We start from the raw sequence: 18,691 nt of genomic DNA on the forward strand, positions 1-18,691 counted from the left end.
CTCTGTATTCTACCTTTGAGTGATTTCTGTATCAAAATAGCTGGTTCTACCTGTATTCCATTAGATCTAGCCATGCCAGCCTATCTCCCATGAGGAAGCCTGTCAAGGTGTTGTTGATGGCTGTGGAATGTGACAAGGGGTTTTCTGCTGGGAGTGGTGCAGGGAAAGCTGTTATTTGTAATTTATATGAATGATATAATTGAAACTGTGGTTTGTCTGCTTTGCAATTTTACTGATTACATGAAAGTTAATGGAGTTTTGGAAAGCTGTCAAAGGACATAGCAGGATAGAGATCAGTTGGAAAGCTGAGTAGAGAAATGGCAGATGGAACTTAATCTGGACAAGTTCTGGTGGCCACACAATAGAAAAGATCTAGACAGTGTGGAGTGGGTGAAAAAGAAGTTGACCAGTATAATGCCTGGATTGTATTGTATTTGTTCAAAGGTAGGGTTGGACAAAATTTATTTTTTTTCAAGTGTGTGGGAGGCTGAGGGCGACTTGATAGATGTATGTAAAATATGTACTCTGTTGTAAAATGTACTTTTGATTGTGAAGCAATAAATTGTTTTAAAACCAAGAACTGCTGAAAGATCATTGCATTTTGAAATCAAGCAACCTGACATTCATTGTCAGTTCTCTTTGCACAATTGTAGTTTCAGTTGAAGTGCAGTTTGCAGATGAGGTGCATCTGTTGTGGCTGCATCTGGCGATTCAGTCTCTGTGATGACAGGATGGCTTGTGAAGGTGAATTCCGTCCTTTAATTTGAGAACAGAAATTGATACAGATGTGTCCCAAGCCCATTAAGTAGACAGTGCGTGATGCCTTGGGTTTTTATCAAGGTTGTACCAATAGAAACAGCATGATTGGGTGGATTCAGCTTTCAGCAGTTACTTGAGTCATGAAACTGTATGTCTAAGTTATTTCTTTTTTCTCTCTGTCACAGCAAAAAGCTAGACTTCAGAACTGAGCTGAGAGAACTATGTATGAGATAAATGTTTTGCTGAATTTGCCTTTGCCAAAGGCATGTACATTGGTTGGCACTATATTTGGATTAATTGTTGTTTGTTTGTTAAATAATCTGTTATTCTATTAGGTTTTCCAATAGAGTTAATTTATTACAATTCTTCTTTGTTTTGTGCGTATTTTCATTACAGGGTAAGAATTAAGTGGATTTGGCTGAAAACCAAGTAGTGTGACCAATTTAATTTCATGTGGAACCCAGCACCTGACACTTGTCTTTGAAGAAGAGAGATATTAGGGTCTAGGCTACCTCCATGTTATATTTGAAGGGGGTTTGGTTCAATCTATAATACCTCTAATACGTAACTGATTGGTCTGTGGACTAGTAACCATTTAATGATAACATAAGTCTTCTGCTGCTAACAATTATGGGAATTATTCTCAGCAATGTGAGCAGCTTGTGGTTGTGAACAACAGAGAGAGAAGCCATCAGACATTCACCAAGTCAGGAGATCTCTCTGTTCTCTGCCGTAAAAGCCACTTTACACGCATAAAACTGGTTTATATGTTTAAGCCTGGGAGTCTCTGGAGAAGTAACACATTGTGTCTCCCAACACACTCGAGTTGTTCAGGGAGAGGAAGGCACCACAGGCAGTTGAGTGCTTTATTTCCCCCTCCAACTCTGTTTTGATTCAATCGCTGCACTCTCAGTCACTTTTTTGATCACACAGTGAAAAGGGCATTGCTTGTTACTGGGCACTCTGGTGTTTCTTTTCTTCCTGGTGGTGGGAAATGAATAAAGATGTGTACACCAGTTGTCTTTCACTGTGTCTCACAGCTTTACACACTCCAGGCAGTAGTATGGGGTGGGAGAAAATTAAAAAGAAAAAAAACAATAAAGCTGGTTTATCTTCACTTCAGCAGTTGAAAGCTGAGACTATTCTGAAACCTGTGTCTCTCCTGTGACATAAGATATTGGTCATGGTTATCTATGTTAAAGAATCTAACTGATATTTATGCAGCTCATTATTGTGAACAATTGTTACTTTCCTCAGACAGATAAATAGCTGGGGCAGGGTTGTGCAATCCTCTGTTTTCAAGTGCCATGCCTCAAGTCATCTGTGGTCAGATGGAATTGAGATCTCTATTCCCTCAGGTCACATGCTATGATGCCACAATAGTATCATCAGCATGCTTCTTATGACCTTGGTCAGTTCTGATTTATAACCACAATTTAATATGAAAACACCAAAAGCATCACCAACAATTAAAATGTTAATCATTTTATATTTGAACAGGTTTAAAGTTTCCATTGTTCCCAGTGACCTGTTGCTTGAATTCATTGAGGTCCCTAAATTGATTTTGGACTTTCTGGAAGAATCGTCGGTATGGCTTCATACTCAAGCTTGCCATTTTCCAACACCTTCAGCGATGCCCCATTCCTGGTCTGATCCCTGACAAGCTGCAAGAATCCCTCTGCAATATGTGTCGGCCTGTAAAAGTCAGATGGTGATCATGAGCAAACATCCTGTTTGTTTAAAATATCCTGCCATCGGAACACAATCCCTTCCAGTGTGTTAAGGCAGCACATGACTAGGACATCTACCCAATCCTGGAGGATCTAACTCGCAGGGTTGATGAAGGAGAAACAGCCGACATCATTGATTTCCAGTCGACATTCCCGGTTGGTTTGCATATCTCATCATTCTGCAGACTCATCAAATCAAACATGCAAATTCTCAGGTTAATGCTGAAGATTCAGAAATCAATCTGTGATATTTTGCGGATACCACACCAATCATTTCTGTCAGATATTCCTCTACAAATGCTCCATGTAGACATGCTGAACACATTTTCACCCTATCAATTCCCACCCCACTTCCTGATTATGTTCAAACTCACTTCAGAACTCCAAGGTTGGCTATCATCAGCTCAAGTTTCTCCTTGTGGTCTGGAGTCTTCACTGCTTTCAGATCTGTCAGAAGCTTAGTGTCGACGAAAACAGGACACAGCGCTTGTAATCGAACCCCATGCTTCTCAAGGCAGGTCAGCTGAAAGCAGAAACCTTGTAATGTCTCACACTCTTTGAGTTTTATAGAACTTTACAACTTCCTGACAGGAAGCTCTCAGATGTTAGTTTATGTGGAGTTTTGTGATGAGGGCCCATCCAGACTGCTGCAGACTGGGGGAAATCAGGAATCCAGTCCAAGTTCCTGGAAAGTGTTTGTGCTTTGTGTGAGGCTCACCTGAGAGGCAGCACAATTCAAACACATGTAACAATTAGGGTCATCAATACATTCAATCTGATTAGACTTGTCTCTCAAACCCATACCCTGGGTTCATCTTTAGTTGGGTGATATTAAACGCTTGGAGCAAGTCGACTTGCACATAGCCCCACAGCCTTTTACCAATAATCAATTTGTGGTGTGTCACCTGCCCTATGTATAATGATCTAACTGCCAGTGGAGAAAGTGAGGAATGGAGATGTTGGCGCTCCGAGTGAAGAGTGTAATACAGGAAGGCACAGCCGGTCAGGCAGCATCCGAGGAGCAGAAGAATCGACGTTTCGGGCTTAAGCCCTTCATCATCCCATTCACCTGATCTGCTGTGCTTTTCCAGCACTACACTCTTGATCTAACTGCCAGTGTCGATGAATGAGAACCAAGCAATATACTTGGATTTCACTGTAAAGGTATCATAAGAGTTCATGGGATTATGGGTAATATATTAACATGCATAAACATTTAGGAGGGAAAACCTTCATTTTTGAGTTGACAGACTGTGTCATTTGGACGGCCACAATGGGGCCTCAGCTATTTGCACTCTATGTTAATGAATCTGGCAAAGTGACAGAGTATTATATCTACATTTACTAGCCTTTCAAAGCTAGACAAAAATGGCAGCTGTGAGGAGGTCAAAAAGCGGTTGTAATAAAGCTTAAGCATGTTAAATAAAATTGTGTAACAAAGTGATGGATGAATTGTCATTTTATAAGTATGCACTTGTTCACTTTCTTCAATTTTGTAGTCAAGCAGAATATTTTAAAAGGTAAGAAATTTGTAAAGGTTGATGTTTAGAGAGATTAGTGTGTACACATAAAAGGAAAACAATGTTTGCATGTGGGTCCAGCAAAATAAGCTCTCGTGATGGGCTTATGCCCAAAACATTGATTCTCCTGCTCCTCGGATGATGCCTGGCTTGCTGTGCTTTCCTAGCACCAAGCTCTCCTCCAGCAATCAATCAGGAAGGCAAACAGCATGTTGACCTTGATTGCAAGGAGGTTAGATTACAGGAATGAGGAAATCATTGGTGGAAGCATCGCTCATATCCACACTGTGTTTGACTAAAGGACCCTGTATCAGGGAGTTGGGGCTGTAGTTTTGAAAGCCACTATGCACACTTTACTTCCAACTTCCAACCAACCCCCACCCCACAAGCTGCATCTCATCGACACTCACCTCTATCTAGGGATCCATCCTCCTCCATACCCACATGGAGTATTGACAATGTCCACCATTCCATTAATGGAGAGGAAGTCCTAAAGCTGTTCAGAGGAGTGCCTGAAAACCAGGAAATTGTGTTGGGGCCTCCAAGAGAGAAGCAATGCCATGGTCGTAATAGTAATCCTCGTGATAGGTGAGGTTCCTGTATGACATTCTCCTATCTTTGGAAGAATGAGAGGTGGTCTAACTGATCTTTGCAAATTTCTGACAGGGCTTGTCAGAGTAGACATCGAGTCAGACATTGCACACAACAACCTGGTTATCCACCAGATTTATGCCAAATCAGATAAGCTTTTGGCGCACAGCTCATTGGTCAGGTGCAGTGGAGCAGTGCTCCAAAAGCTTGTGATTTCAAACCAACCTGTAGGACTATAACCTAGTGTTGTGTGACTTCTGACTTTGCCTAAACCAGTTCAATATTGGTATATCTACATCAAGAGTAGATATCGAGATTGTTTCACCTGTCTTAGGAATCTATAACACAGTGAGCATGAGGGACAATCATTTTGGCCTGAAATGAGGAGAATTGAGGAAATCCTATCAAAGGTTAGTGAATCTTTGGAGCTCTCCATCCCTGAAGATGACAGTTCCATTGTTGAATACATTTCAGTCTGAGATCGGTCTTTGGTCCCTCAGAAACACTGGGTATGAGGATAAGGCAGGAAAGTGGTGTTGAAGCCCAAAACCAGTCATGATTGTTCTGGTTTAGACACAAACATAATTCAACAAAATCTACTATTTCATAAGTACCAGCAGTGCCACTTGGGAGCAGCTGCTGGGATTGCAGAATAAACAAAGCCATGGAGTTTGATACAAGCTCAGTCCATGGACCAGCAGATCCATTCTTGCAGATCCCAATTTGGTGCGTTGACACAGACTTGCATGGGCAGCACAATTGCTTTTGTAACCTCCGTGCCAATGTATGGCATTATCCACCCCATCCACTATGTGAAACTGTGGATCCTCAGTTACTGATGACATTCAAGGTCAACATTGACAGAGTTTGGGGCACGAGGGTAATCAAGAGATAGGGTGAGAAAATTAAGTCAAGGTGCTAACTGAGCTCTCTTCCTACTGAGGAGCAGGGCAAGCTTGTGGGACCATGTGGCCTGTCACTTGCTCTACAGCTGCTGCTTGTTCTGAGATTCTGACAAGGTATTAGTGCGTTATTTATAGAGAAAATGTTTACTCTTTGCATTATAGTCTAGCACTCACAGACAATGACGCAGTGAATCCTACTACTCCATACTTTGAGGCTGCGTAAACTGCTCCACGGAAGAAAGGAATCAGACCTGTTCACCATGAAATAGCAGAGAATTAGCTTCAAACACTCCATCAAACAGAAACATGTGAATATATGGAAACGCTTTGGCATTGAAACAGGTCACCTAATTCATGTCAACATTTATTCCTTTCATGAAGAAAGAGTCCTGATTACATTTGCCAGTATTTATTGAATTGAAAAAGTAAAGGAAAGCTAAGTAAGAAACTGTCAGTCATAAATAGCTTTTCTGAAAACAAAAAATGCTGGACATCATAGGAAGAGGCAGTAGGCATGGCGAGAGATCAGGCTAAGAATTAAGATTGCAAATCATTGACGACTGTTACTTTCCAATAAGGACAAAACATTCAGGTGTGGTCATGTACACGGAAAATTCAAAGTAAGGCATAAACTTGACACAGATCTCTTTATGAAGCAGCCCATTAACCCTTCATATTTAGCAAGACTTTAAAAAATACTTCTCCAAGAGATACCTGTGGTCAGGAGGTGTGGTGAAGATAGTGAGAGGAATTTCACCCACGCAGCGTGCGTTATTTGTTTATGTCTTTTATAAATTAATTGCATTTTTTAGAGCTGTAAGTGTCTCTGTTATATCTTTGTCTATGTATATCCTGCTGTCTCCCAGAGACGTGCAATAACTGTGGTGGGCCTCTGATCAGACTTGTCCTGGAAAGTGAGGCTAGTGTAGATTCAGTATATTTTCGATAGTACAGACCCGATGAGGCAAAGAGCCTCTCCTGTTCTATGTGATTCTATGGACGATTAAACTGTCGCCACCAAATCCAATGAGGAACAAAGGAAAAACCTAAAGTGAGTTGAATGTAATCATCTTGAGATTGTGAGAGAATGGCTTGAGGTGAATGACACTTGAAGGGGAGTTACAGAAGTTGAATGATGTTGTGAGTTGAATCAGATGACCGGCAACTTGTGAGGAGGTTAAATGTCTTTTCCTTTGCTGTACATTTTGTGAAAAATCAGCTTTGCCCTTAATTGCATTTTGTCCAATGTGGATGCTTTTCAAATCCTCAGGCAACACTTAGAATGTTCATTGGTAAAGTATTGTTACTTTGCTGACTTACCTGCAATGGAGGCGATATTAACAATCACTCCTCCTTTCCCTCCAGTCTCTTTACTCATGTGCTGTATTCCCAGATAGGTTCCTTTAATTACACTGACCTACAATACAAGCAACATAGGAATCATCAGGGAGCAGGCCATTCAGTTAATGTGAAAATACTGACATGTACAGACAGTTGGAAAATGCAGAGAGATGCATATGGATCGCAAGCTACATTCAAATTCACCCAGCAAGAGTACATTCAAGCATCAGCAGAACATAGAAAAATTCAGGTGCTAGTAGAACGATAAACAGTAAAATACTGTGGAAAAATGCAGGATTATTTGTGGAATGGGAAGTCTATTAAACAGGATGGACAAACTCGGGGTTGGTGACCTGGTTACTGGAAAAAATGATTGATCCATGAATGAGGAGGATATTCGGTGGAATGAGCAAATTGGTTACTGTGATGTGAAGATTGGTCAGTGGGTGGATCAACAGTTCATAAAATGAAATAGATCAATCAGTGACTTGGTTAATGGAATGGATTTATAGTCCAGATCACATCAATGTGGTTAATTTTGAGCAAATCTGTTTATGAAGAAATATAATGAGCAAAGTGTACTGGGTTTTCCAGCACCACACTTTTTGACTCTTATCTGCAGTATCTGCAGTCCTCATTTTCTCCGAGTTGATTATATTAAATTGGCTGTGTTCGTAGTCCACTGACATCAACAGGAAATTGATTAGCAGACAGCTGACAGAGAGCAGGAATAAGGTTCACACAGTCTGGTGTGCACGATGTGATTGGTGATGGTGTTTTGCAGCAATTGGTCTCAAGCTTCAGCTATTCCTCGCACTTGCCAATGAATTGGTTTTGAATTCATTCCTGGATGGAGTGGTCTTCACCCAGGAGAAAGTGAGGACTGCAGATGCTGGAGGTCAGAGCTGAAAATGTGTTGCTGGAAAAGTGCAGCAGGTCAGGCAGCATCCAAGGAGCAGGAGAATAGACATTTTGGGCATGAACCCTTCTACAGGAATGAGGAAAGTGTGCCAAGCAGGCAGAGTAAAAGGTAGGGAGGAGGGACTTAGGGGAAGGGGCGTTGGAAATGTGATAGGTGGAAGGAGGTTAAGGTGAGGGTGATAGGCCAGAGTGGGGTTGGGGGCGGAGAGGTCAGGAAGAAGATTGCAGGTTAGGAAGGTGGTGCTGAGTTTGAGGGTTGTGACTGAGACAAGGTGGGAGGAGGCAAAATGAGGAAACTGGAGAAATCTGAGTTCATTCCTTGTGGTTGAAGGGTTCCTAGGTGGAAGATGAGGCGCTCTTCCTCCAGCTGTCGTGTTGCTATGGTCTGACGATGGAGGAGTCCAAGGACCTGCATGTCCTTGGTGGAGTGGGAGGGGGAATTGAAGTGTTGAGCCACGGGGTGGTTGGGTTGGTTGGTCCGGATGTCCCAGAGATGTTCTCTGAAACGTTCCACAAGTAGGCAGCCTGTCTCTCCAAATTAGAGGAGGCCACATTGGGTGCAGCGGATGCAGTAAATGATGTGTGTGGAGGTGCAGGTGAATTTGTGGTGGATATGGAAGGATCCCTTGGGGCCTTGGAGGGATGTGACGGAGGGAGGTGTGGGCGCAAGTTTTGCTTTTCTTGCGGTTGCAGGGGACGGTGCCGGGAGTGGGGGTTGGGTTGGTGGGGGGTGTGGGCCTGACGAGGGAGTCACGGAAGGAGTGGTCTTTTCAGAACGCTGATAGCGGAGGGGAGGGAAATATATCCCTGGTGGTGGGATCCGTTTGGAGGTGGCGGAAATGACGAAGGATGATACGATGTATATGGAGGTTGGTGGGGTGGTAGGTGAGGACCAGTGGGGTTCTGTCCTGGTGTCCTGGACTCCTCCATCACCAGACCATAGCAACACGACTGCTGGAGGAAGAGCGCCTCATCTTCTGCCTACGAACCCTTCAACCACAAGGAATGAACTCAGATTTCACCAGTTTCCTCATTTCACCTCCCCCCACCTTGTCTCAGCCCCAACTCTCGAACTCAGCATCACTTTCCTAAACTGCAATCTTCTTCCTGCCTTGCATTTGGATGTTGTGAATGTTACTTGCCACATATCAGACCAAGTCTGGATGTTGTTCAAGCCTTGCTGTATATGGATACTGAATTTTCCACCAAACTAAACTGAAAGGGAATGAATTGTCCACTAATTTTTTTAGGTACAGTTTTCATGCAGCAGCATACGAAGGAGATTGTAATGATCAAAAGTAGATTGTTCAGGAATGTGCCAGGAAGTTGTAATAACTGAACCATAACTATCCGTTAACAGACCACAGCCCTCCGACACCTTCATTGGTAATTCCCTGTTCCACTGGCACAACAGATGACTTCACAGAACCCAAGCCTACACTTCAGAATTTCTTCACGTGGGAAATGTCACAAGAACATAAAACTACAAGCAGATATATGCCATCAGCTGAAAAAATGTCTTCTGCTGTTCTATAAGAACAGTTAAAATCTTCCAAATCAATGGAAATAGCACAATCTGCAACATCTATTCCAAGCCATTGCTGTCGTGACTTGGAAATATATCACTGTTTCTTCAGTGTCGCTGGGTCAAAATCCTGGAATTCCTGCTCTAATGGCATTGTGGATGGACCTAAAGATCATCAACTGCACAATGTAATAAGGAGCCCTCCACCACCTTCTCAAATATCCATAGGCGCCTTCACCTACATCTCATGAGTAAATTAAAAAATTGTCATGATGTGAGCTCAACTAAATCAAGGGAAATTATTGCTGGTTATCGGTTTCCGTCCTTTTTTACATATTTCTCTCGCTCATCCCATTCTCTCAACACTCTCAGATGACAGCATATCCATGATAACGATAACTTGATCTGAGATAAAGAAAGATTCCGAACATTCTGGGTAAGGACTTCCATGTACATCATTGGTTAGTGGTAGCTAGAATCTTGGGGTTTCACAAGAGTGTCTCCATCATTGGCAAGAGACTGTGTTGTGACACCATCGTTGTCAGATAGAGATACTTCTGGTAGTGAGGGACTGAAGATGTAACCTAATTATCCTCAGCCTCAGCAACCTGCCAGAGGAGTGCATACTATTGCATGATATTGAATCAAGGATGTCATTGGAACCATCCATTGCTGACTATTACATTGATTTATGGAATGAGGCCTTAAAAACATTCGTCTCCAAACTCAACCGCATCCCAGTTTCAAGAAGTGTTAATTAATGTGCTCACATAAATCACAATTAATAAACAATGTACAATTGACACATACCAGGTTTATACTGAGGCAGTTCTCCCAGTTTTGCTCATCAAAGATCCCTGCATTGTTGCATACTATATCCAATTTCTGAAATTTTTCAAGAGTTTTGGTGAAACAATCTGCAAAAGACAGTAAATGGAGTTGATTATCAAAGTTTGCAATGTCTGTGACCAAGCATACCAACACTAAGCACATTCCTCAGAATGACTCATTCAGTCACTGAGTCACAGATAGCTGCAGCAGAGAAACAAGCCCTTCAGTGCACCATATCTGTGCTGACCAACAAACGCCAAACTATGTTAATCCCATTGGCCTGCACTTGGTCCATAACTTGCTTTGCTCTAGCATTTCAAGTACTCATTCAGATGCTTCTTCTATATTTCAAGAGCACCTGACTCCATCATCCTCTCAACCAGTGCATTCCATATTTCCACCAGCCTCTGAGAGGAAATTTCATTCCTCAGGTCTTCTGGAAAACACTTACTCCTCACTTTATGCTTTCGACGTTTGGTCTGAGATACATCTGTGATGGGGAGGAAGATTTCATGGTCTCCCTGTCGTTGCCACCAAAGGTTTGTATACCTAATTCAGATCACCCCCCAAACTTCTCTGCTGCAGGGAAAATAATCCCATCCAATATGATCTCTCCCTATAATGAGGCTTTTCATCCCATTTGTCAGATGTTTCATTATCGAGGATGATCTATTCATGCAAACAATTGGTGAATTTTTCCATCTTTGCCTCGGGAAATGTGGTTGACCAAAGACGAGACAGAACTTTTTCACTGAACCCTCTTGATGCTGAATCAAAATGTTTGGAGATTGGCAGTGCATGGAATGGGAAGAATGCTCCCAGCATGCTTCCTGTTGCCCACAATCAGCAATCATCAAAATCCTGAAATAAAACCTGTAGATTTACAAAAATCACCTCCTCTCCTCCATGCATACACCTGGAATATGGTAATTGTGTGCAACATCAAACCATTGAGGAGCATCTTTGTTTCCTAGCAAGAGGCAACAGGCCTTAATTCTTTGACCAGAACTGGATAGACTCTGAGAACCATTATCAGGAGAACTGAGACACTAAAGTAGAACATGTACTCACTACTCAGACACTAAACCAGGACCATCTGAACCAAAACCTACACAAGAAGCATGTTCTTAGACGATAAGGGTCTTAAGAAGGATCACTTGGACTGAGATCCTCGACCAGGAACACTGAGACCCTCAAACCGAGGAAAATGAAAAAGCTGAGCAGTATCAATTGGTGTCTGAGCACAGACTGAGTATTGAATTCTGGAATCTGTGCTCCCAATGAAGCATCCCATTTCTATATAGATATTTGCTCCCTGTTCTGAGGGCAGTTTTTAATTGTAAATGCATTCTTGTGCTCCTTTTCAGCACATGGAAGGTTATCCTCAATGCTGTACTGATTATATTTAATCATATTGCAGTGTATAAGCTTACTAATGCCAACAATGTAACTCCCATTCACACTCACTCCAGCTGATTATTACACCCACTGGTAGCAGCCAAGTGTCTGTTAAGAAACCAGTCAGTCAGATTGAACAAGTCAGTGGCATGTTGATAAAATTAGTGTTTGAATTGATACCTTTCAGCTGATTCTCAGATGTTACATCACATGGAAGGAACAAAATATTCTCAGCTCCATAGGTCTGTCCAAAGGCAGCTTTGGTAGCTTCCCCTCTGGATGCATTGATATCCAACAGACTCACCTAAAGGAAGAAAACATGATTGAGTCCGCAAGTAAACACGTGGGTTGGTCAATGTGTCTGAGGAGAGCTTGGGTCAGTCAACAGCTCATTTCGGACTCTCTTTCCAACTCTGACCAGACAATTGGAAACTACACACTCAAACTATTCTGATATTTTCTGAATGCACCCCTGATGGACGATCCTTCAGCACTGATTTGTTGCAGCATTCCTCAGAGGACATAGTGCAGAGATTTTTCCTTACTGTGGCATGAGCTGCTGGATTAGAATGAGTAAAGAGGTCAGTTGACCAAAAGCTTCTTCAAAAGCAACAGTGGAAGAAGAAGGTGTGTAGATGTAACATCATTGTGTTATTAACGCAGGGGAGCAGTGTAATTCTCAAGGGATACGGGTTCAAATGGCACCTCGTGAGCTGGTGGTGTTTTAAAGTTAGGAGGTGACCTGTTGGAGGTGTAATAGCTTATGAGAGGCATGGACTGGATGGATATCAAGTATCTGTTCCTCTAAGGTGAAGGGTCAGTAATAAGGGGCATTCTGTTAAAATGAAATGCAGAAGATTGAGAGGAGATTTGAGGAAGGTTTTTGCTTTGACCGAGAGCATGGTGGAGATCCAGGCTGCATGCGCTGGAGGTTGGTTGATACGCGGAATCTCGCAACTTTTAATAAGTACTTGAATGAGGTCTTGAAATGGGAAAATATTCAAGGCTGTGGGCCAAGTGCTGGCGAATGGGGTAACTGTAGGTTTAATGTAGTTTTTATCAGAGGAGTCCTGATGAGTCTAAGGGCCTCTTCTGTTCAGTGTGAATGTATGATTCTGTCATAAGTAAGCAAGTGTGTAATGTATAAGTGGTATTTGGGGAAGGGTGTGTGTAATATACAGATTAAGAAGTAGGATGGCAGCAAGGTAAATAGGTCAGGAGTTGTGCCAGAGGATTAGTTGACTACTGGGGGGCTAATCAGGTCATGTTAGGAGTCGGTGACAGGCTAGTTGTTGGATGTGAAGGGGAAGCTTGGTTGGGTGGTCAATGTGAAGGAGTGGGGTTCAGTTGTATTGTTCTTCAGGAGTTGTAAGACTTTACTGTCAGATATTTCCAGTGTAATTATCTATACATGTAATGTGACACAACCAAATTTTGCGGCATGAAATCCAAGCTTTTTGTGGAGATGTGGGTGTTGCTGGCTAGGCCACCATAGCCTGGTCCTATTTGCCCTTGAGGAGGTGGTGATGAGCAGCTCTCTTGAACCACTAGTGTGCACCGTCTGTGGTTTAAACCACAATGCCATTAGGGAGGAAGCTGCAGGGTTTTGATCCAAAGGCGGAACAGTGATATCTTTCCAAGTCAGCATGTGAGTGGCTCGGTGGGAAGCTTTCACGTTTAGTGTTCCCATATCTCTGCTGCCCTTATCCTTTGAGATAGAAGTCATCAAAGATTTGGAAGGTACTGTTCAAGGATGCTTGGTGAACTGCTGCAGGGCATTTTATTTTTTGCACACACTGCTGCTTCTGAGCGTCAGTTGTGGAAGGATTCAATGCTTGTGGTTGTAACGCCAATCAAGTGGGGTGTTTTGTCCTGGAAAGTGTCAAGCTTCTTGAGTGTTGCTGGAGCTACTCCCATCCAGGCCAGTTGGGAGTATTCCATCACACTCCTGACTTGTGCCTTGTAGATAATGGTCATGCTTTGGGGATTCAAGGGGTGAGTTACTCATCACTGTATTCTTACCTTCTGATCTGCTCTTGTTGCCATTGTGTTTATGCCTCTGGTCCAGTTGAGTTTCTGGCCAATGTTAATCCTAAGGATAGTGGGGGATTCAATGATAGTGACACCACAGAAATCAAGTGATGGTAGTTCGATTGTAAGTTATCAGTGATGGCCTGCATTCATGTGAAGAGATTATCACTGCCCAAGCCAGGATTTATTGCCCATCCCTAATTGTCCAAAGGGTAGATAAGCATCAATCACAGTTCTGTGGATCTAAAGTCAAATGTAGGACAGACCAGGTAAGGATGGTAGTTGCCTTTCCTAAAGGACATTATTGACTCAGATGGGCTTTTCCGACAATCGAGAATGGATTCATGATCATCATTAGATTCTTAATTTCAGATATATGTTGAATTCAAACTCTACCAACTGCTGTGGCGTGTTTTGAAACTGGGTCCCCAGAATATTATGTGGATCTCTGGATGAGCAGTCCAGCGATTACACCACGAGGCCATTGCCTCCCCATAATGGTCATAATCTCGCATTTTTGTGGCACCAACGTTACTGGCCCTTTGTTAATCCAAGCCTGGATCTCATCCACCTTTGTTTGACTTTGAACATGGACTGCGTTAGTATTTGAGGAGTCTCGATTGATGCTGAACATTGTGCAATCATGAATGAATTGATGTAATCTCACGTTACTTTATGGTAAGAAAGAGTAAAATATCGTGAAAAAGTTTTCTCCTGATACCATGATCCCGCACCATTTTTTACTGTTTCTCGAATAAGAAAAATAGAAAGCCATTTGTCAAATAGAGTTCATCAGTCCTGAGCCAGCTCACCTTCGGAGAACATGTCCATTTCTGAACGTATGATAGAGGGGAGGTCATTGGTCATGATGAAACAGCTGAGATGTTTAGTCCAGAACATCTCCAACATGTTCAATAAGGATCCTGTCGTGATGCAGTGATTGTATTTACAGCCATGAACTGAGAAACCTGGGCTCAAGTTGCACCGATGTTAGAGGGGTGTAATAACAACTCTCAACAGTTCAAAAGGGAAAAATGGATGCAAGATATTCAGTCATGTATTCTGTATGATTGGTTGATGACATTAAATCAATGATGTGTTGGTGCTGGTGTTGAACTGATGTGGATAAAGTCAGAAGTCACACAATACCAGGTTAGTTCACCTGACGAAGGAGCACTGCTCTGAAAGTGTGTGATTTCGAATAATCATTTTGGACTATAACCTGGTGTTGTGTGACATCTGATTAAACCTATGAGCGAGATTTATTTCTCTTGACATTGCAGTTATTTATTATTCTGAAAGCAAAGCAATTTTATATAGAGTGGAAGAAAACCACACTGATTGTGTGATGATGCTGAGCGACAGCAGTGAACAACAAACCAACCAAGTTATCAATAAAAAGGAAGCAAGACAAGAACATACCTCTCCATGGGACCATATAATCACCAGTTTGCAACAAGTTGTCAAAGCTCCAAGACATCATATCAAAGTTGAAAAATTAATTTTGTTAACAGTTATGTTAAATGAATGTATGCTCACTGAATTGACTTCATTTGCTTCTGTACAATTATCTGTTTGTGATTGGTTTTCTTTGCAGACGATGTATCATAAAGGAACATACCTTTAAAGGATGTGCATATGATGTCAGCATTGTATCTGCATGTGGCCTGTACTTACAAAGTTTTCAGGCTCCATCTTGCAGAGCTCTGTCCTCTTACAGCATAACAAGCTGAGAAAAGCATGAGATCAGAATACATCTGACGGACATGGCTTAGGGCCAGCCACACTAATCATTCACTGAAGCTTCCAACATTTTTTGGGACAACAAACAGCTTCTGACTATTACAGCTCAAATTAACTAGAAAGCCTGTTGTATGAGAACTGGCCATTCCCATTCAAGCTGCTTCCATTGTTGTAACTTTTCAAAGACACCTAAAGACCTCCTAAGGTGTTCATTTGGGCTCTCACCAGTACCTTAAACTTTACAAACTCTTTTCAGAAAAAACACAGGACAAGAAAACCTTATTAAAGTGAAAGCGTTGTCTCATGGGACGGCACATTGCAGTGGACATTGGTGAGGCCACGTTTGGAATGCTGTGTTCAGTTCTTGTCTCCCTGCTCAATGAAAGAAGCTGTTAAACTTGAAAGGAAGCAGAAAAGATTGACAAGTGTGTTGCCAGGTCTGGAAAGTTTGCGTTGGACGGAGAGGCTGAATGGGCTCGTGCTTTTCTCCCGAGAGCACAGGAGGCTGAGGGGCGACCTTTTTAGAGGCTTTTAAAATCATGAGGGGTATGGGTAGAGTGAATATGCAAGATTATTTCCTTCGGGTGGTGTAGTCCAAAACTAGAGGAGAAAGGTCTAAGGTGAGAGGGGGAAGATTTAACAATCACCTAAGGACCGACTTTTTCATAAAGAGGGTGATGTTTGTATGGAACGAGCTGCCAGAGAAGGCGATAAAAGGAAGTGCAATTAACTCATTTTGAAGACTTTTGGACAGGTTCACAAAGAGGAATTGTTTAGAATGATGTGGTGAAAATCTCGCAAGTGGGAGGAGGTCAAATTGGAACGTCTGTATGGTCGGGAGGGAATGGAGTGAAGGGTCAGTTTCTGAGCTGTGTGAGTCTATAACTTTACACCGGTCATTGTTGCTGAGAGGATGTAGGTGTTCTGCAAAGCAGTTACCCAGTCTGCGCTTTGTTTCTCCAGTGGAGCGGAGACTGTATTGTGAGCAGTGAATACTGTAGACTAAATGGAGTGAAGTGCAGGTAAAGTGCTGCTTCACCTGGAACTTGTGCCAGGAGCATGAGATAGTGAGGAAGGGGGATGGATTTGGGCAGGGGTTACACTTTCTGCCATTGCATACTTACTCGCAGGTAATTCATGTAAATTGCTGGAATATCGTTTTCACTGCACTTCAGTTCCAATTTAAAATATTATTATTCAAACTAGCTTATGTGCACCACTCGCTCCAGATCAATCGTCAGGTTAACACAAACTGCTGCATTTCTGAACACACTGCCTGGGCAATTATTGTCTTTCTTTGCACGAGGAAATTGACAGGAATGATTCAAGCAGAATTGTTACCTTAGCGCCGTTCTTCAGGAGGATTTCAGCAATTGCTTTCCCGATGCCTTGGGCAGCGCCAGTCACCAGCGCAACTTTCCCCTGGAGCTCCATCGTAGCACTGACGGTGGACTTTAGCGATTTGCCCCTGGACTTTATGAAGAGTTTGCAGTTAACTTGTTATGAGTAAATATTTGCGTGATCTGCTGATATTTACCTACCCAAAGAAAGAGGACAAACTCCAATGTCTAATCAGTTTCCTCCCCATTCCTTCATGGTTTTGCACTACTCTGATAATCTGTCACCCTCTCACTTTCTCGCACCCTCACATTTCTAGTTCATGGCTAGCATCCACATTATGGATTGGAATAGGTCCTCAGCCTTTAAACCAAGCAGCGTTTGACTGGGGAAAGGACTGTCATATCTGAGTTCACTCTGCCTGTACCCCCTACCCAGCACACAGGCAGGGAGCTGTCATAACAGGACCCATCCCCTTCACTTTGAAGAACTACGAAATGTGGATTTGTGAAAAGGATGGTGGGGATCTAGGAGGGCTTGTTTGGGGTGAACAGATTGTCAATTACCATGGCCCATTTCTTCGAGGGGACCTCACCCTTGCTGTGGTGACTGCTTTATGCTCAAATGTGTTTGCAAAAAATACCCACTATGCTCTGGGTGCTCACTCCTACGATTACATCCAAATCCTTTATATAAATGAGAATAGGAGTGGAAACAAAACCGATCCTTCAGGCACACCACTGGGGACAGGCCTCCACTCTGAAAGGCATCCCTCCATCAACAATCTCTGTATTTTACCTTTGAGTGATTTCTGTATCAAAATAGATGGTTCTACCTGTATTCCATTAGATCTAGCCATGCCAGCCTATCTCCCATGAGGAAGCCTGTCAAGGTGTTGTTGATGGCTGTGGTATGCGACAAGGGGTTTTCTGCTGGGAGTGGTGCAGGGAAAGCTGTTATTTGTAATTTATATGAATGATTTAATTGAAACTGTGGTTTGTCAGCTTTGTAATTTTACTGATTACATGAAAGTTAATGGAGTTGTAGAAAGCTGTCAAAGGACAGAGCAGGATATAGATCAGTTGTAAAGTTGAGTAGAGAAATGGCAGATGGAACTTAATCTAGACAAGTTCTGGTGGCCACACAATAGAAAAGATCTGGACAGTGTGGAGTGGGTGAAAAAGAAGCTTACCAGGATAATGACTGGATTGTATTGTATTTGTTCAAAGGTAGGGTTGGACAAAATTCATTTTTTTCAAGTGTGTGGGAGGCTGAGGGCGACTTCATAGATGTATGTAAAATATGTACTCTGTTGTACAATTTACATTTGAAAACAAGAAATTGTTTTAAAACCAAGAACTGCTGAAAGATCATTGCATTTTGAAATCAAGCAACCTGACATTCATTGTCAGTTCTCTTTGCACAATTGAAGCTTCAGTTGAAGTGCAGTTTGCAGATGAGCTGCAGCTGTTGTGGCTGCATCTGGAGATTCAGCCTCTGTGATGACAGGATGGCTTGTAAAGGTGAATTCTGTCCTTTTTTTTGAGAACCGACATTGAAACAGATGTGTCCCAAGCCCATTAAGTAGACAGTGTGTGACGCCTTGGGTTTTTATCAAGGTTGTACCAATAGAAACAGCATGATTGGGTGGAGTCAGGCTCCGATAGAGCCAAGGGTTTTGTTAAGCTTTCAGCAGGTCCTTGGGTCATGAAACTGTATGTGTAAGTTATTTCTTTTTTTCTCTCTGTCACAGCAAAAAGCTGGACTTCAGAACTGAGCTGAGAGAACTATGTATGAGATAAACTATTTTGCTGAATTTGCCTGTGCCAAAGGCATGTATATTGGTTGGCACTATATTTGGATTAATTGTTGTTTGTTTGTTAAATAATCTGTTATTCTATTTCATTTTCCAATAGAGTTAATTTATTACAATTCTTCTTTGTCTTGTGTGTATTTTCACTACAGGGTAAGAATAAAGTGGATTTGGCTTAAAACCAAGTAGTGTGACCAATTTAATTTCATGTGGAACACAGCACCTGACACTTGTCTTTGAATAAG

The 18,691-nt window shown here is 42.3% G+C and overlaps 1 protein-coding gene across 1 annotated transcript; it reads right to left on the reverse strand.

Annotated features, from left to right (window-relative positions):
- Positions 1-2,228: 2,228 nt before the first annotated feature.
- On the reverse strand, positions 2,229-16,772 carry LOC140491929 (15-hydroxyprostaglandin dehydrogenase [NAD(+)]-like). The gene is made up of 7 exons (XM_072590405.1): positions 16,637-16,772; positions 11,702-11,825; positions 10,103-10,209; positions 6,826-6,922; positions 5,680-5,756; positions 2,864-3,012; positions 2,229-2,454 (listed from the first exon to the last, which is right to left on the reverse strand). Exons 1-7 carry the CDS (start codon positions 16,727-16,729, stop codon positions 2,313-2,315), a joined length of 789 nt encoding a protein of 262 aa, XP_072446506.1. The 5' UTR covers positions 16,730-16,772; the 3' UTR covers positions 2,229-2,312.
- Between the last annotated feature and the right edge of the window lie 1,919 nt (positions 16,773-18,691).

Source organism: Chiloscyllium punctatum, chromosome 20, assembly GCF_047496795.1.
Source record: "Chiloscyllium punctatum isolate Juve2018m chromosome 20, sChiPun1.3, whole genome shotgun sequence".
In the NCBI taxonomy this organism is placed as follows: domain Eukaryota; kingdom Metazoa; phylum Chordata; class Chondrichthyes; order Orectolobiformes; family Hemiscylliidae; genus Chiloscyllium; species Chiloscyllium punctatum.

Bases quoted from the DNA above. Each gene is read 5' to 3' on its own strand.
- LOC140491929 (XM_072590405.1), bottom strand. From the start codon at position 16,729: ATGGAGCTCCAGGGGAAAGTTGCGCTGGTGACTGGCGCTGCCCAAGGC. The intron at 11,826-16,636 runs GTAACAATTCTG...TTCTTCCTTTAG, and splicing joins TCCTGAAGAACGGCGCTAAG to GTGAGTCTGTTGGATATCAA. The intron at 5,757-6,825 runs GTAAGTCAGCAA...CATGGTGAACAG, and splicing joins TAATATCGCCTCCATTGCAG to GTCTGATTCCTTTCTTCCGT.